The 15,231-nt window shown below is 36.1% G+C and overlaps 2 protein-coding genes across 5 annotated transcripts in view; one reads left to right on the forward strand and one right to left on the reverse strand.

The window, feature by feature from the left end:
- ANO3 (anoctamin 3) overlaps positions 1–15,231 on the forward strand; it is a 183,800-nt gene that overhangs the window by 111,536 nt on the left and 57,033 nt on the right. For all 4 annotated transcript variants that reach the window (XM_007098476.3, XM_042958503.1, XM_042958504.1 and 1 more), the window contains one exon: positions 1,530–1,590. In XM_007098476.3, the coding sequence (XP_007098538.2) occupies positions 1,530–1,590 (61 nt within the window). The remainder of the gene's footprint in view (positions 1–1,529; positions 1,591–15,231) is intronic.
- Positions 2,388–15,187, reverse strand: MUC15 (mucin 15, cell surface associated). Its single transcript, XM_042958505.1, has 5 exons — positions 14,929–15,187; positions 14,726–14,795; positions 7,245–7,975; positions 5,063–5,212; positions 2,388–2,952 (listed from the first exon to the last, which is right to left on the reverse strand). Exons 3-5 carry the CDS (start codon positions 7,936–7,938, stop codon positions 2,792–2,794), a joined length of 1,005 nt encoding a protein of 334 aa, XP_042814439.1. The 5' UTR covers positions 7,939–7,975; positions 14,726–14,795; positions 14,929–15,187; the 3' UTR covers positions 2,388–2,791.

The following is a 15,231-nucleotide window of genomic DNA, read 5'->3' on the forward strand; positions in this document are numbered from 1 at the left end:
AAACTATAACAAATCATATTCATACCACACAATTATTAAGCATGGCTTTTCATTTGCCACTTTTCTAAAAGGACTGCTCTTTCTGGAGCAGGAGAGAGCCATTATTCCTTAGTGACCTTTAAGTCCCCATGTGTAAAGTCTCTGTTCTAACACTCTAAGAGGCTGTTTCCTGCACTAAGTCTGTTATAAAGGAAAGCAGACAGCTGTTCAGCTGCTTGGCAACAGCAGGTGTCTCCATGGGATGCCTTTGGAAACAGAAACGCTGGATTCCCCCACTGGGTGTAATTTTATGAGCACTGTAGGAGAATTTCTTTATGGCCCCTTTCTCTCCTGTACATAATATATAGTGATGACTCTTGTGAAAACCAACTCACATAACATTTTTAGAACTCCCAAACCTCATCATAGAAGTTCAGGGCCATCCAGGACATCTTGCACCTACCCACAAACCTTCGAAAGGAGCACATGTGTTGTATAATGATATTTTCAGTAGCATTCTATCACAGGAAAACACACCCTACCTTTATCTGTTTTACATATTGTTTTGCAGAGTGTTCCAGATGTTACAATTAAAATACATATCAATATTGTTTTAATGCTCCCACTGACCAGTCTCTAGACTGTAGACTGAGCAAAACAAACGCCATTCTATTCCCACTTCCCTTATAATAATGTTCTTTTGCCCTTATTTGGCCTTTCTCTCCTGTGAGGATAGTATCCCTCTTCTCCCTATAGTTTCTATAGTATTTATATGACTGTCAAATATATATTGCCTTGGCTATACTGTTTTAATATCCCTCACTATAAGTATAGTGAGGGCATTATGCAAATGAAAAGAAGCAAAGGTAAGTTGAATTTGCAATTTATTAAAATCAATCTTTGCAACCATGAATATTGTATTCAGTAATACAATTTTTTGTTCTTTATAAAAATTCAGATAATGTCTGATTCAAAAACACTCGGACTATATCCTAAATCTTAAGTGATATATGAAACTTCTTAAAAAAAAAAAACAACTCATAGCCACTATTGGACCCATGGCACATTCTGAAAGATGTCAGAAAGTAGGGATAGCACTGTGATACTTTCCACTGAAAGTTCTGGCTCATAGGTGGAATTCTTCATTTTGCAACTTCCTCAGTCCTGGACGTTTTGCTGACAGGAAGTGCAGCTAGGTATGCCTCAACTGAAAAGCTAACTTTACCTTGACCATCTATGCCCCACAAATACTTCCTCAGGGTACTAGAGCCACTTCTAAGCAGAAATTGAAGGTGAAGTCCAAAGGGAAGAAAAGGAAAGAAAGAAGAAAAGGGGGGAGGGGAATGCTGATCCCTTACATCTCCCCAAAGAGAAAATCATATGAAACAGTTTCAGGACCCATGAAAGGATCTCATATCTCATATTTACAAATCATAAAATAATGTGATTCCTTTTGGAAAAAAAAAATCATAGAATCTAAATGTAGATGGCAATCACTAGATTATTATAATCAATATGTGACTAATATTTTTGCTTTGTTTTCCATTAAGGTGACATATTTGTTTGATAATGGAGGAACGGTCTTCTTTGCTATTTTTATGGCAATATGGGGTAAGTAAGTTCTTCTGTTAATTCCTGTTACTTAACTTCTGAGGCTACTGCTGTGTTTCTTCACACACACATGTGCAGGCACACACATGTCCATTTAACAGTGAGACCTCTTGCTTTGTTTGCCCTCTTCACACATTCAGTGCTTCTTTGGGAATTTAACTATTGATCTAATCCTCTAGTCCCTAAAACCTCAACCTTCCTATACTAAGAAGTGTATTTTTCCTGCCGAAGGTAGGTGGTAATTAAGAACAAACTTTAGCATATGACTGAAAGATGTCATATGAATCCAAATGACACTTATTGTATTTCTGCTTGTAAAAGTGATGCTCAAAAATTTTTGTTTGTGTAATATTTCCATTCATCAATTTTTTAACCTTATACTTTATACACTTAGAGATACAGAATCTATCCCATATATGATCAAGCAATGATACCTAGTACATAATAAATCTTGCTCTTATTTAACATCTTAAAACTGTAAAAATTATGTACAAATATATGCTTTGGCTGACTTTTCCCCCCATGATTCTCATTGAGTCTTTAAAGCACCCAATTAATTGAGGCCTAAAATAAAACAGTTTAGAATTTCCCACTCTTTGAAGAGAAGTGATTCTTTTCCTGGTTAGGGTCAGTTTTCCAACCATGGCCCTGTTGAAGGCAATGTCATTGTCAACTTGGCAACTCAAGGGGCTTACCATGGATGTGCTGATATAGGAAAGCTAAATGTACTAGAGAACAATCTCTCACTCCTATTACTTTAATTTCCCAGGCACAGAAACTCTGTATACTCTTTCTTGTTTTAAGTCAAAATTAAAAATAAATTACTCTTCCATTGTTCCTTGAAGAGAGTGACAATCTTGATGTATGGCATTAGGAGTAAAGGGTTAATTAAATTATCAGGCAGGGCAGTCATGGTGAAACTCTTTTGTTTCACCTGATTCCCACAAACGTTTCCTACTAACAACAAAATAGACCAAAATACAAATTAAGGTTACTCAGTAGATGATTCAGCACAGCCAAAAATGGTAAGAAAGGAAACCTTTCAGATTATCGTCTATGTTTCTGCTACTAGTCTCTTGCTTTTATGGTTCTCCTTGGCACAGGCCACATGACAGTGATCTTGCTTCAGCTTTTGGAGGATGGGTTTGTGAAAAGACTAGGATGTAGGCGATCATTTGCCGTCAGAAGCCTTTCCTCTGTTTTATACCGAGGTACGAAGTTGAGGTATGTCATCCATAGGAATGCCGTCACGTGCATTTTCTCGGCCTGCTGGCATAGATGAATCATTCATAGTTGAGTTATAATAACTAGAGTTCCCAAAACTCGCATCATAAGGTTCCGGTGCATTGTCTAATCGCAGAACTAAAAAAGTAACCAAAAAATAATTATTTTATGGTAACAGTCTGGAGAATGCATGCTGAGGCATCTGCCAGACTATAGAAATTGTTCTAGATGAGTAGGTTAAGTACATCTGTTATATGGGCTTTTCAGACACTAGGTTTGAAATTTAAACGAGTGCATATTTTTCAATACACATTTCTTTCCAAGACTAAGAGAACAGTTTAACTTGTAAAATAATTTTGCTGCCAATGGACCAAAAATAAAGGAAATAAAGGAGAAATCACAACAAAAGGAGAGCAATACTTTTCATGAAGAAGTATAGACATATGTCTCATTGATTTTTGAATCTTGTGAATTTAAAGCATTGTCAACATGTTCAGAATTTTTGTTTCTGGTGCAAAAAATAATTTTTAAAAAGTGAAGAGCATTAATTTTAAATCAGAGTCATGATTTTACTAAGTGTCTCAGCATTTTTATGGTTGAGCCAGGGAAGATGGAGACAGAAGAAAACTATCTGTAAAAGCTTATGTTTCTTTATGATAGATCCTAGTTATCATGCACTTGACGATTCTGATTAACGTTATAAGAGATTACTTTTTACTTTTTTAACAAATAGCCAATTATTACTATCTTAATGATCTTGAGTTTATTTTCAAAGAGAACTTGGCATGTACTAGGTACCTTTAAACATTAAAGCAGTGACTAATTTCTAATTAGATTAGTGATCTAATTATTCATTTAGGTAGTCTCATATTCTAGCTATTCTTTAAGCCATCTGTTTACCAACTGGGTTCCTGGTAACCTGGGGGAGCTGTCTTGAAAGAGTAAAACTGGTGATATGATTGAGTTATTCCCCTCTGCCTCAATCACATCTTAAATTGTATCAGTTTGATAGACTGAGCTTTTGCTTCTGATAACAGATAAAGAAAAGATTCTGGTGTTAAGAAAAAAAAAAGTTGGATACCCCTGTTTTTGAAATCCTATCCTTTAATTTGGAAAAGTGCCACTTTTTATTTTATATGGATTGCTGGAAACCCCCAGAATAGAATTAAGTTAAATTTTCAATTAACAGATTTGGTTCTGAAGATGAACAACATGTCAGTCGTGATCTGAACTTATTAAAATCAAAAGACTTTCTCAACAGGATGTACCAGGGGCATTTAACTAGTTTTTTGTTTTTGTTTTTGTTTTTGTTTTTATCATGGCAAGCATCCCTTATGTAAACCAGAAAACATATTTTTTTCCTGTAGTATTAAAAAAATGAATCAATCACTTGAAGTTATTTCATTTCTATTCTAATTAGTATTATTGCATTAAGAACAAATTCAGTGCTTTATTCTTAGCAGATAAATTTCTTTTTCATAGATGCTATGGTTGGTCTTTGCCATCACATGAGTGAAAAATTCCTGAATTACTGTGACTTTATGTACCCAAATATACAACTCTTCATAGATTCTGTTTTAGAGACTTATTAAAATAATTGATTGAGGGCAACTGTATCTGTGTAAACTTTAGAAGAACTCCAAATTAGAATAAGTCGTTGTTCAGGCGCACCTGGGTGGCTCAGTCTATTGAGTGTCTGACTCCTGGATTTCCACTTAGGTCATGGGATCAAGCCTTGTATCAGGCTCTTTGCTGAGTGTGGAGCCTGCTTGAGATTCTCTCTCTCTTTCTTTCTCTGTCTCTCTCCTCCTCAGTCCTCCCCACCCACCAACCTCTCTAAAAAATAAATAAATAAAAACAATAAGTCATTGTTCAAATTCCTGCTGCTAAGAGATCCAACATGACAAAGAATGGCTTTGCAGTTATTGCTAACAACACTGGCCATTTTTTCCTTAATAGCATGCCATTATCTTCCAATTTTATAGACATGTTTCAGGTTCTGGGATTTGGTTTATTTAAAAGTAATTGTGATGCAATGAACCACAGTTCCAAATGGTTTCCAAATTCCACCCACAGGTCCATAATTATTTTGGTTATGGTCTTTGAGAAACAGAGAGAGATCATAATAAATCTTTGGTCTGTTTTTGTCATATGAATCTCTGAATCCCTTCTAGGTAAGGTAGTGAACATTATCATCCCCTTTTAATTAAAACCACTGTATGTAGTGAAGTTCTAAAAGTTGTTTTACCTGGTTCGTTTCTGTCATCATAAAGTCGGCGATGGGAAAATGAATCTGTTTTCCTTTTTCCGCACAGCAAGTAGCCAACAAGACTAAGTAATGAAGCACCCAGAATAGCACCTAAAATGGCCCCAAATACTACTCCTGTATTTTTATTCTCTAGAGAACAAAGAAAAAATAATTAACAGATAAAGAAATAGAAAATAAATTTTCAAAGAAGAGAAATATATACATGTGGACTTTATAACAAAGACTGTTAAAACTCTCTCTCTCTCTCTCTCTCTCTCTCTCTCTATATATATATATATATATATATATTTAATTAGATAATGGTGATGTGTGTGTGTATATATTTTATGGAATACTGAGTATTTGGGGTATATTGGCAAATATACCTCCCGATAAAACCACACTTCAAATTTTGAATTACCTTGAAATACTTCTTAGTTTTATAACTGTCTTTCTTTCCTTTATAAACAACAATAGTACTGAAATGCCATGTGTATGCTCCATTAAGATCTGATTTCTCTATGGACTGCCATATTAAGTTTTTAATCAATTCTGAATCTCTAATGAACTTTAATGATGAAATGAACTTTGAGCTTGTTTCTGTAATAATTGAAAAATAAAAAGCTAATGGGAATAAGTGGGTAATAGAAAATGAATCCACAAAACCCTAACAGAAAAGGCATTATAAGGAAAAAAGCAGTGTATCCTGATACAGGATATTTCCAGATACAACAAACAGATCATAAGCAAGATGTTTTCAATGTCTTGCATATTGAGAACAGATGTGTAGGTCTGGGGGTTCAAAATTTTACTCAATCATCCCTTTCACCAAGTACCCTATCTTAAACTAAGTTATCAATAAACTATGTAATGCTCCCTGAACTCATATTTAGTATATTGTATTTTCAGTTTAAAAAAAAATTTATTTAGTGGATAAAATTAATTAGTTTTATTTATTAAGGGGTCTTATAAAGTCTGTAATTCTATATTAAAGCCCACTTATAAAAAAATTACCTATACATTGGAAGCTTTAGAGCAAAATTATTAATAAAATAAAAGTAAAGCAAAGTTAAGTAATTTTCTTTTGATTAAAGAGTAAAGGTAGGCATAAGTACACAGCATTCTCAGTATATATATTGAGTGTAGACAGACAAAAGAGAGAGAATATTTATTAAAAATCTTTCTGATGTAATATCAGAGGGGATACGAATAAGAGTATGTGTTAAAATTATAGCTAAAATGAATATATATGTACACAATGTATTAGTTGCAGTGCTATTTTAAAGCCTAGATTTCAGAATTTAAAACTTTTCCTGTAAGCTAACAACTTTCAAGTAGGAATGTGTATGTGTGATTTTTTGTTTACATCATTAATATAATCTAGAAGCAAGTTGTATTGGAAATCATTCAATTCATGGGGGAAAAAGTATTGTTTAAAAATTTCAGGAAAATAAACACTTGGTTAGACTTGAAAAAATAAAAGATTATGTATTTTTATTAAATATTAGATAACGTTTTAAAGCTTTACGTTTTAAAGCTTGGCATAATCCCTAAATGAATTATTAAAATTTTCCCATGAAACAATTTTCTTGTGACACTCACAGCTGTATTCAATTTTGATGGTGTTCATTAGGTACCAACTTAAAAATTCAGGAGGATCTTCTTTGGTTGAGTTTATTTACATGTAAAATATATATCAGTGTTCTTTTTTCCTGTGATTGTTCTGTGGTATCAGATAATTTATAAATTCATTTATTTCAATTTTCACATACGTATGTTTTTAAAGTTCAGTTGTATATTATTCCTAAAAGCATGGGAAATTTCAGGTAGCTTTCTAAGATACAGTGAAAACTGTTACCTAGCATCTCAAAACTGTACCACTACCTCAGTCTCTATTCCTTTTCAACCTAACCTCCTTTTAAATTTGTCCCACTGTCTCCTTACATTTCCATACAACAGTGACTAGTGCATGCTGACTTAAGCCCTAAAATCCCTTCACTATTTCCAACAAATATCATGGTCACCCCCTCAAAGTGAGAACCATGTCTGCTATTGCGGACTTCCTGTTTTTTTGTTTGTTTGTTTGTTTTTTTAATATGGCACATTCCTGAGATATAATCTACATGACTTAGTTCGAGATTCAATTTCACACAAAAAGAAAGTTAAATCCATTTATATTTACCTTCTTGGGGGTCTGATGTGTTTGAGAAGAGTTTCGAATTATTGGTAAACTTTAAGGTGGGCTGTAGAGTGGTTGTTTCTCGATAAGGAGTAAACCCTACGAAGCTATCACTGGTTGTGGTGAGCCATTCATCTGGTTCCGTTATCATGGGGGACGCAGACGTGGTGTTTGGTGCTGCAGGAAGGATGCTAATTGAAATGGAACTGTTGTCAGGGGTTTTCATGGTATCACTGGCTGAAGACCAAGTGAACTTTTCTGAAGATAGAGCAGATGTAGCATCAGGAGGTGCTGAGACAGGCTGAGGATTTTCGTCTGCTATAGATGAGTTCTGAGGCAATTTAGAAACAAAGCCTTGGATCGAGGGAGGATTTGTGGGAAGCGTAGGCGTGGATCTTGGATTCCCAGAAAAGTTGTTTGTCGATGAATTGCCAAAGACCTCTGTTGTTCCATGGTTTTTATTTGATGGATCCCAAAGAGAGGAATTACTTGTCTTGGGATTGGAGGTTTCTCTATTTTCTTTATCTGAGCTTAAATTTGCATCACTTTCCAAAGGAACAGATGCATTTTGCATCGCTTTTAAGCCTGCTGCAATGCTTTGTGTTGTGTTTATTTCTGGACCTTCTTCCCCAAGGCTTCCAATTAGTAGTAAACTAAACATTTTTGAAATCAACAGAATTTTGGCTGAGGTCAACATTGTAGCCTTTTTTGGTACTGGTGTAATTAAGGGGAATCTGAAAGAAAAAAAGAACAAGCATCTGAATTATTCAACAAAATAGCAAATTTTTAAAAATGGATCTACATTTTTAAAGTGATGAGGATTGAGACACCTGGGTGGCTCAGTAGGTTAAGCATCATACTCTGGATTTCCGCTGAGATCATGACCTCACAGTTTGTGAATTCGAGCCCTGGGGCTCTGTGCTGATACAGAGCCTGCATCAGATTCTCTTTCTCCCTCTCTCTCTCTCTCTCTCTCTCTCTCTCTCTCTCTGTCTCAAAAATAAATAAACTTTTTTAAAATTTTTAAAAATGTTTTTATTTATTTTTTGAGAGAGACAGAGTGCAAGTGGGGGAGGGGCAGAGAAAGAGCCAGACACAGAATACAAAGCAGGCTCCAGGCTCTGCCCCAGCTGTCAGAACAGAGCCTGTCGAAGGGCCTTGAACTCAAGAATGGTGAGATCGTGACCCGAGCCAAAGTCAGATGCTTCTCCAGCTGAACCACCCAGGTGCCCCCCAAAAATCTTTTTAAGTGATAAGGATCTAGATACGTAACACTAAATTGATAATACCATACTCTTTGTTCTTAAAGTTTATTTTGTTTGGATTATGTACTAAAACTAGAGTGAGTTCTATATTCTGTATAATATTTCTTTCTTCTTTCTTCTAAGGAAGTGCCATGCCAAAACTTTGTCAAGCCATACACCACTATTCCACTATTTGAAAGATCATTTAGCTTGGGACAAGTTGAAATATATGTATGAACTATGAACATATACATAGAGTTCATATGTATATGGAATATTATAAATAGATTGCTAAGTAAAGCATTGTAAATATGGGACATGTAGAGCTGGCTGATTTTTTTAACCTATTTAAGAAAATATGTTCTTTATAAAGATGTAACTTGGAATATTTATGATGAAAATGATGTTGCTGATTGTACTGTAAACATACCACTTTCAAGTGAATCAGTCAGGAAATCCACTTGAAAATATTTCACTAGCACCTAATCTGAATTATTTGAATTTGAAATTAACATCCCTTTTTTGACAATACTTTTCACTTCATGATGCCCTTCTTCCTATGAATCCCAAATTAGGGAAATTCAGAAAGACTTTTAGATTTTAGGATATTTTTTCCTTGTATCCCCTTACTGTGTAAATGAAGAATCTGGCTGGGAGCATGTGTGGAAAAATGACGGTGCCAGATAGTAGCAGAGTTGGGGGTTGAAACCCTTGTACAGTTCTCTTATCCAGGCATAATCTTCTGCCTCTGAAGTGTGGAAATGCCATAGTTCACAGATAGCAGGATATAGGGACAAGGTTTTAAAATTAGGTTTATATTAAAATTCTGACTTGCATTATGGATAACCTGTGAAAAATAATCACATAATAAGCATCATCATAATAATCATATTGACCTCGCAATGGTGTTCTGAAGAGTGAAGATTTAAGTACAAGTACCTTAAACAATACCTGACCTAAAGTAAGTAGCTAATAGACATTAACTTCTATTTTTTTATTATTAGAATATAATTTCTGTGTCTTACATTTCAAAGGGTTTGCAATTTCGTCTTACTTGATCCTCACAATGATCCCTGGAGACCAAAATAATTATGCTTGTAATATCTTCATTTTGCACAGGAAGAAACTGAGGTTCAGAGTGGCTAGTAATGAAAACTAGTGAATGGAAGAGTAGCACTGAAATCCAAGACTACTGACTCCAACCTAATTAGATGCTAAAATTTGAAAGATCGTTAATATTAAAATATTCTTTTAAAAACATTAGGCTATTCCTCCTCAAACGATAGAGTCTGAAAACTGATATCCTGCTCTTTGAATTGTATCTTAGAGCTTATTTTTCACTAACAGCATCCAGGGTAGGGAGGTGCAACTGCTATTTTTAAGGTCCAGTATTACCTACCTGCCTTTTTTTGTTATTTTAAGGCTTATTTATTTATTTGAGAAAGTGTGTGTGTGTGTGTGTGTGTGTGTGTGTGTGTGTGCGCGCGCGCGCGTGCGCGCACGCGCATGGGGGAGGGGCAGAGAGAAAGGGAGAGAGAGAATCCCAAAAAGGCTCCACTTTGTCAGCACCTAGCTGGACACGGGGCTCGATCTGATGAACCATGAGATCATGACCTTAGCCGAAATCAAGAGTCAGATGCTTAACCAACTGAGCCACCCAGGCTCCCCACCTGCCATTTCTTAAGAGCGCTTCCAGAAATTTTTGTAATTATTTTCAACCTTAATAATTTTTTATTAGGGTTTGAGGAGCCTCAATGTACTCCCTCTGATTTTCTTTTAAGTGCCCTCTCCCTGATTAATAGTACCTTACATAGTGGTACAATTTAAGTATATTTATACTACATCCTGATATATATATTTTTTCAAAAGCTTTTAGTAATTAGTTCATACCTGTGGATTTCTAAGGCTTTACAAATATATGCCATATCTTATGCTTATCACTTAAAATAATTCTACTTAAAAGCCTAGGCAGACAGGCAGACAAGAATATTCATAGGAGCATTATTTATAAATGTCTCCAGCCTAAACATCCATCAGTAACAGATCAGATAGTAAATTGTGAAATATTCATACATGAAAATTAACAAACTAAAGCCATGTACAACAGAGGTGATTATGACAAATGTAATGCAGAGCTCACAATGCCAGTTGTAGTGTGTGATTTCGTGTATGTAAAATTCAAAAACAAGTAAAAACTGTCAAAAGTTTTTAAAAGAATGTTAAAAGTCAGGAATGTGGTTACTTGTGGGAAGGAAAGAGACAGTACTGATTAGGTAGCCATGGAAGGGACTTCTGAATGCTTGTGATACTGTCTCTTAACCTGGTAGGGATTACCTAGGTGTTTATATTTGTGATACTGTTTGTTTATATTTTTCACATTTCTGTGATAGCCAAGAAAATGGGTATAGGTCCTAAAAATGTTAACATAATTGGAAAACATATTACTGTTATGCATTTATTAAGTCAGATGCTTCACATGTTTTCTCATTTAATTCTTACCCAAACCAATCAAACATACAATGAGGAAAGGATTGTCAATCCTGTTTTACACATAATTAAATGGGGCATTAAAAATGTAAGTAATTGTGACCAAGACCACAGAGCTAATGACTGAGAGATAAGGTTAGGACTCAAACCTCAGTATTAAAGCTAGTAATCACTCAACTGCATAAAAGAAGTTACAAAGGAATATAGAAACTGGTTTCAAAAGGATCTAGAATTCAGCTGCTTTTTAGAAAGTTTTTCCCACCAATATATTTTTAGCACCGCTTCTCCAAATTGTATTATTTTACCCAAAGTAGTTTATAATACCATGACTGTAAACACTAGAAAACGAGGGCCTTCTACCTTAAGTACCTCTCAAACACACTAAATACACTTTTATCCCAATTTAAGAAAATGCCAGCAATCGTCTCTATGGTTCTGGGTGAACACCTTTAGCATATAGTTTACAAATTAACAAAACACAAGTTCTTATCCCCAGGACCTTTAGTTTTCACCAACACATTATTAAATGGATGCTCCACCTGGCACATTTAAAATACAATTCAGTTTAGTTTTAGAAATACTTACATGTATCTTTTCAGAAACATCCTTCTGTGAACTCTGCCAGGTTCATAGCAAACATTATAACCTTTCTCATTATCTAATTCCAGTGGTCTGATTTCTTTACGAATTATACTTAGCCACCCATTGTGTCATTACTATACATTTTGACTTGCTTTCCCTACATCTAGGCTTTCTGGTTATTTTTTCATCCTAATGAAGTGGTGGTCAGAGGGGAAAAAACAGCCCTTAGCTGTTCTAATTTTCTCATGTTACATGAGGAATGAGCTTTCACTCCCTTCCCGTAATGAGAATCCACGTATCAAGAGTCAGCAAAGTGAGTTTTGTTGTTCCTGACTCACTTTGTAACATTGAACCACCAAGGGGATCTCTCTACCCTTTACCCAGCTTTTGACTGTAACTTGAAAACCTAAGGTATCAATACCCCAAATGAGCCAAGGCTTCTGTTACTGCCTATAATTTATCTCGAGGGAAAAGAAAGAGAAGAGAGAGACGATGTATGTCGTGAATACTATTTACAGTTTATTCCAGTTATGGGTAAGGCTTTCGCCAGAATCAGTTTATTCCTGTTGTCCCAGCCTGAAGCAGAGGACACTTCACTTCTGCTCCTTGTTTTCCAAGAGAAACAGTTTACACCTCTCACTCAGGTCCCTTCATCTTAAAGGGATAGAAGTAGGCAGGAATAGAAACCATCAGCTCTTCAGAATCCCAGGCCTGGGTTTTTGCTGGAGAAAAGACTAGGAAATGTCGGTTAAGTTCGACCCCATTCTGACTTAAACCAGACACACTGTAAGCAGCAAAATCTAAAGGAGGTGATACAGGCGCTCTGAAGGGCAGTAAGAGGAATCTGTGCTCTTTTTCTTTGCACTTTTTTCTCAGCCTCTCTCCATCTGTAGAGTTTAAATATTTAAACTGTGCTGTGTCCTTGTTATGTGAAGTTATGCTGGATGATGGTTGGTGTGCTCATGTGTGCCCAAGTTCATCTGTCAACCAGGTGCCCTGTGGAGGCAGACAGAGATGGGACGACAGAAAATACAATCGTAGAGCAAGAGCAAATCGGGAGAACCAGGTAGCATCATTCCCCCTCCCGGTCTTTGTCCCTTCTTGCCCCTAGGTGGGAACTCAGGAGAGGAATTTGGAGACTGTATAACACAGGAACTGAGCTAAGACCATTACAAACTTGAAAAACCTCTAAGACTAGAATTATTATACAGGGAAGAGAAAAAGAGAGGAGGATTTCCTTCCACTCTGTGATACTTGAAACACAGATTCTAAACCTGTCTGTATATATTGAACTATTTTTATCGTTTCTGGTAGTTAACAAATTTTAAAATATGCTTTCAGAGAGTATGAGCTTCACTTTTTAAAAAATAATTATGGTACGTGGAGAAAATGAACACAGTTTTCTCCCCTGTTTTTTGGTGTTGGCACTAGAAAGTGGTTTCACATTTGAATTTTGTATGGAGGGCTGCCGAGGTGGTGGGAGAAAATGGCAACCGTGTCCATTGAGGGAAACAAATTCACACTGTCTGTGCATAATTTTGCTTCCCCTTAAATGCATAAAGTCATTATTCTGCCCAGTCTTCCTGTTGTAACTGAGTCATACCCATTTTATACCAAGCTTTAAAAATAAGGAGGTACCCTGCGAGGTCCACCTACGCAAGGGAAGAGAAATGCTAGTTACTCTAAACTCAGTCAAAATCCAACTGTTAAAGGACAGTGTTAGTTCAGGTACACGAAGGGGATAATAGAAAACCTGGATTCTGCTGTGAAATAACTAAACAATACTTGGACTGTGCTTCTTCTCTCTCGGTTGCTTTTGCTTGTTTCTTATTATAGATCTCAGGCTACAGATTAAGACAGATGGGTTTTGTTTGTCTTTGTCCTAGGAAATTCAGTCTGACATGCAGCCAATAACCCAGGCAGACCCTGAGTGTTACTCTTGAGTGGCCTTTACAATCTTCAACAGTATTTGCCGTTCCTAAATGAAAGCCACAATAAATGAGGACCTAATGAACTATGCTCCTAGAAATGCCTCTTTTATAAAAGGGTTTTGAGAAGTCTTAGTAGCCAGAACGGAGGATTGTACCTGAGGACCTTAGGGCGTATCATTTACTTTTATTTGATTTAAAAAGAAAAGAAAAACATGACTTTTCCTTTAGGAAAAAAAAAATTCAAGTTTGTGAACATAATTCTAATTAAAAGACTGGGGTATGCGTAAATCCAGGAAAAATATTTAGGTCACGATCCCAGCTCACGTGAGCATTCTTAGTCATAAACTTCAGTGCTGAAATAAATAATTAGGTGGAAGAGTATCAATCTTAGAAAGAAAGACTGTCTCCAAAAGAAATATTCTGGACCCCAATTCCCAAGCTTGGGGTTTTCAGCCTTCTGTTACATTTCACTGTCTGTAGAAAATGCCTCAGTAGATCAAATAGAAAGGGCTAAGCAGTAAATAAGCATCCCTTTAATTAAAGGAGCCTTTTACACAACCACAAACTGAAAATAATTTTAAGGAACTTTATCCACACCTTCATTCCATAAGATGTGTTCTGAAGCAACTGACTTAACAACGTTTTAGGTATACAGTGACTGCCGGCCGTAAGCACATAGCATGTTAAGTGAAATAGTTTACATACACAACGTTTTGCCAATTTTTTTGATTAATAAAATCCTTGGAAAGATATACAGAAGCCTGTAATTCAAAGATTGTTCTTCAAAACCTGTCTTATTCTAGTACTTTAGCAAGAACCTTAAAGCCAAAATGCATAATTAAAATCTAAGTAATCAGTTTACATTCTTGCCATTTCCACTTTAGACATGTTGAAACTTTTACTAAGATCTGATTTAAGGAAACTCTCCCTTGTATTCATGTACATTTTAAGTGAGGTTTTTATTTAACTCTCCAGCTGGTTCATCATGTAGCAAATTTGGCAGTAATTGGAAAAACTAAGTCACTTGGTGCAAATGCTCATTTGGAAGGTGATTACTTAACAAAACAACTACCTGTTTTTTCAAGGATCTCCGTAACTACTTGCCAGAGTGGCAAAAGTTGAGCCTGCTTTGATTCTCTTTGGTAAATAAATGAGGGGGGGGGGAAGCAAAGGGAAAAAGTAAGGGAGAGAGAGAGAAAGAAAGAGAGACAGAATCCCAGGCAACCCAGCACACCCTTACCTTCAGGTTTTGGAGGTATTTACAAACAGGAACTAAAATATCACAGACAGCTGTCCTGGCTGCAACGCGTCTGCCGAGGATTAGAGAAAGCAGAGGGGTGAAGTATGACAATGTCCCACTGGGCAGGAGGGTGTCAGAAACAAAATTTGGTGGAGCTGGCCCAATCTTGCTTGTGTAATAGAGCACCCAAGAACCTGACTGACCTGCTTCTCAGCTGTCAGCATGAAGATATCACCTCATTCAGGCCTTAAAAAAAAAAAAAAAAAAAAAAAGCCCAACCCTCCAGCTTTCATAGGTTGGTCCATTTTGACTTTGAGGCAGGCTGGGTCTCTTGAGCGGTGGCAAACCAGGGGTCATCTGTTTCCTGCCCCAAAAAAAAAGGGAGAAAGACTTTGGTAATGTCCCTTGGTGTATCAGGAATTTCTGGCACATGCTGGCTTCCCCCTTTGCAGGTGAAGACACCAAAATGACTCATGGCCCGCACCTGTTGCTTTGTGCAAGTCCTA

Source organism: Panthera tigris, chromosome D1 (assembly GCF_018350195.1).
Source record: "Panthera tigris isolate Pti1 chromosome D1, P.tigris_Pti1_mat1.1, whole genome shotgun sequence".
Lineage (NCBI taxonomy): Eukaryota > Metazoa > Chordata > Mammalia > Carnivora > Felidae > Panthera > Panthera tigris.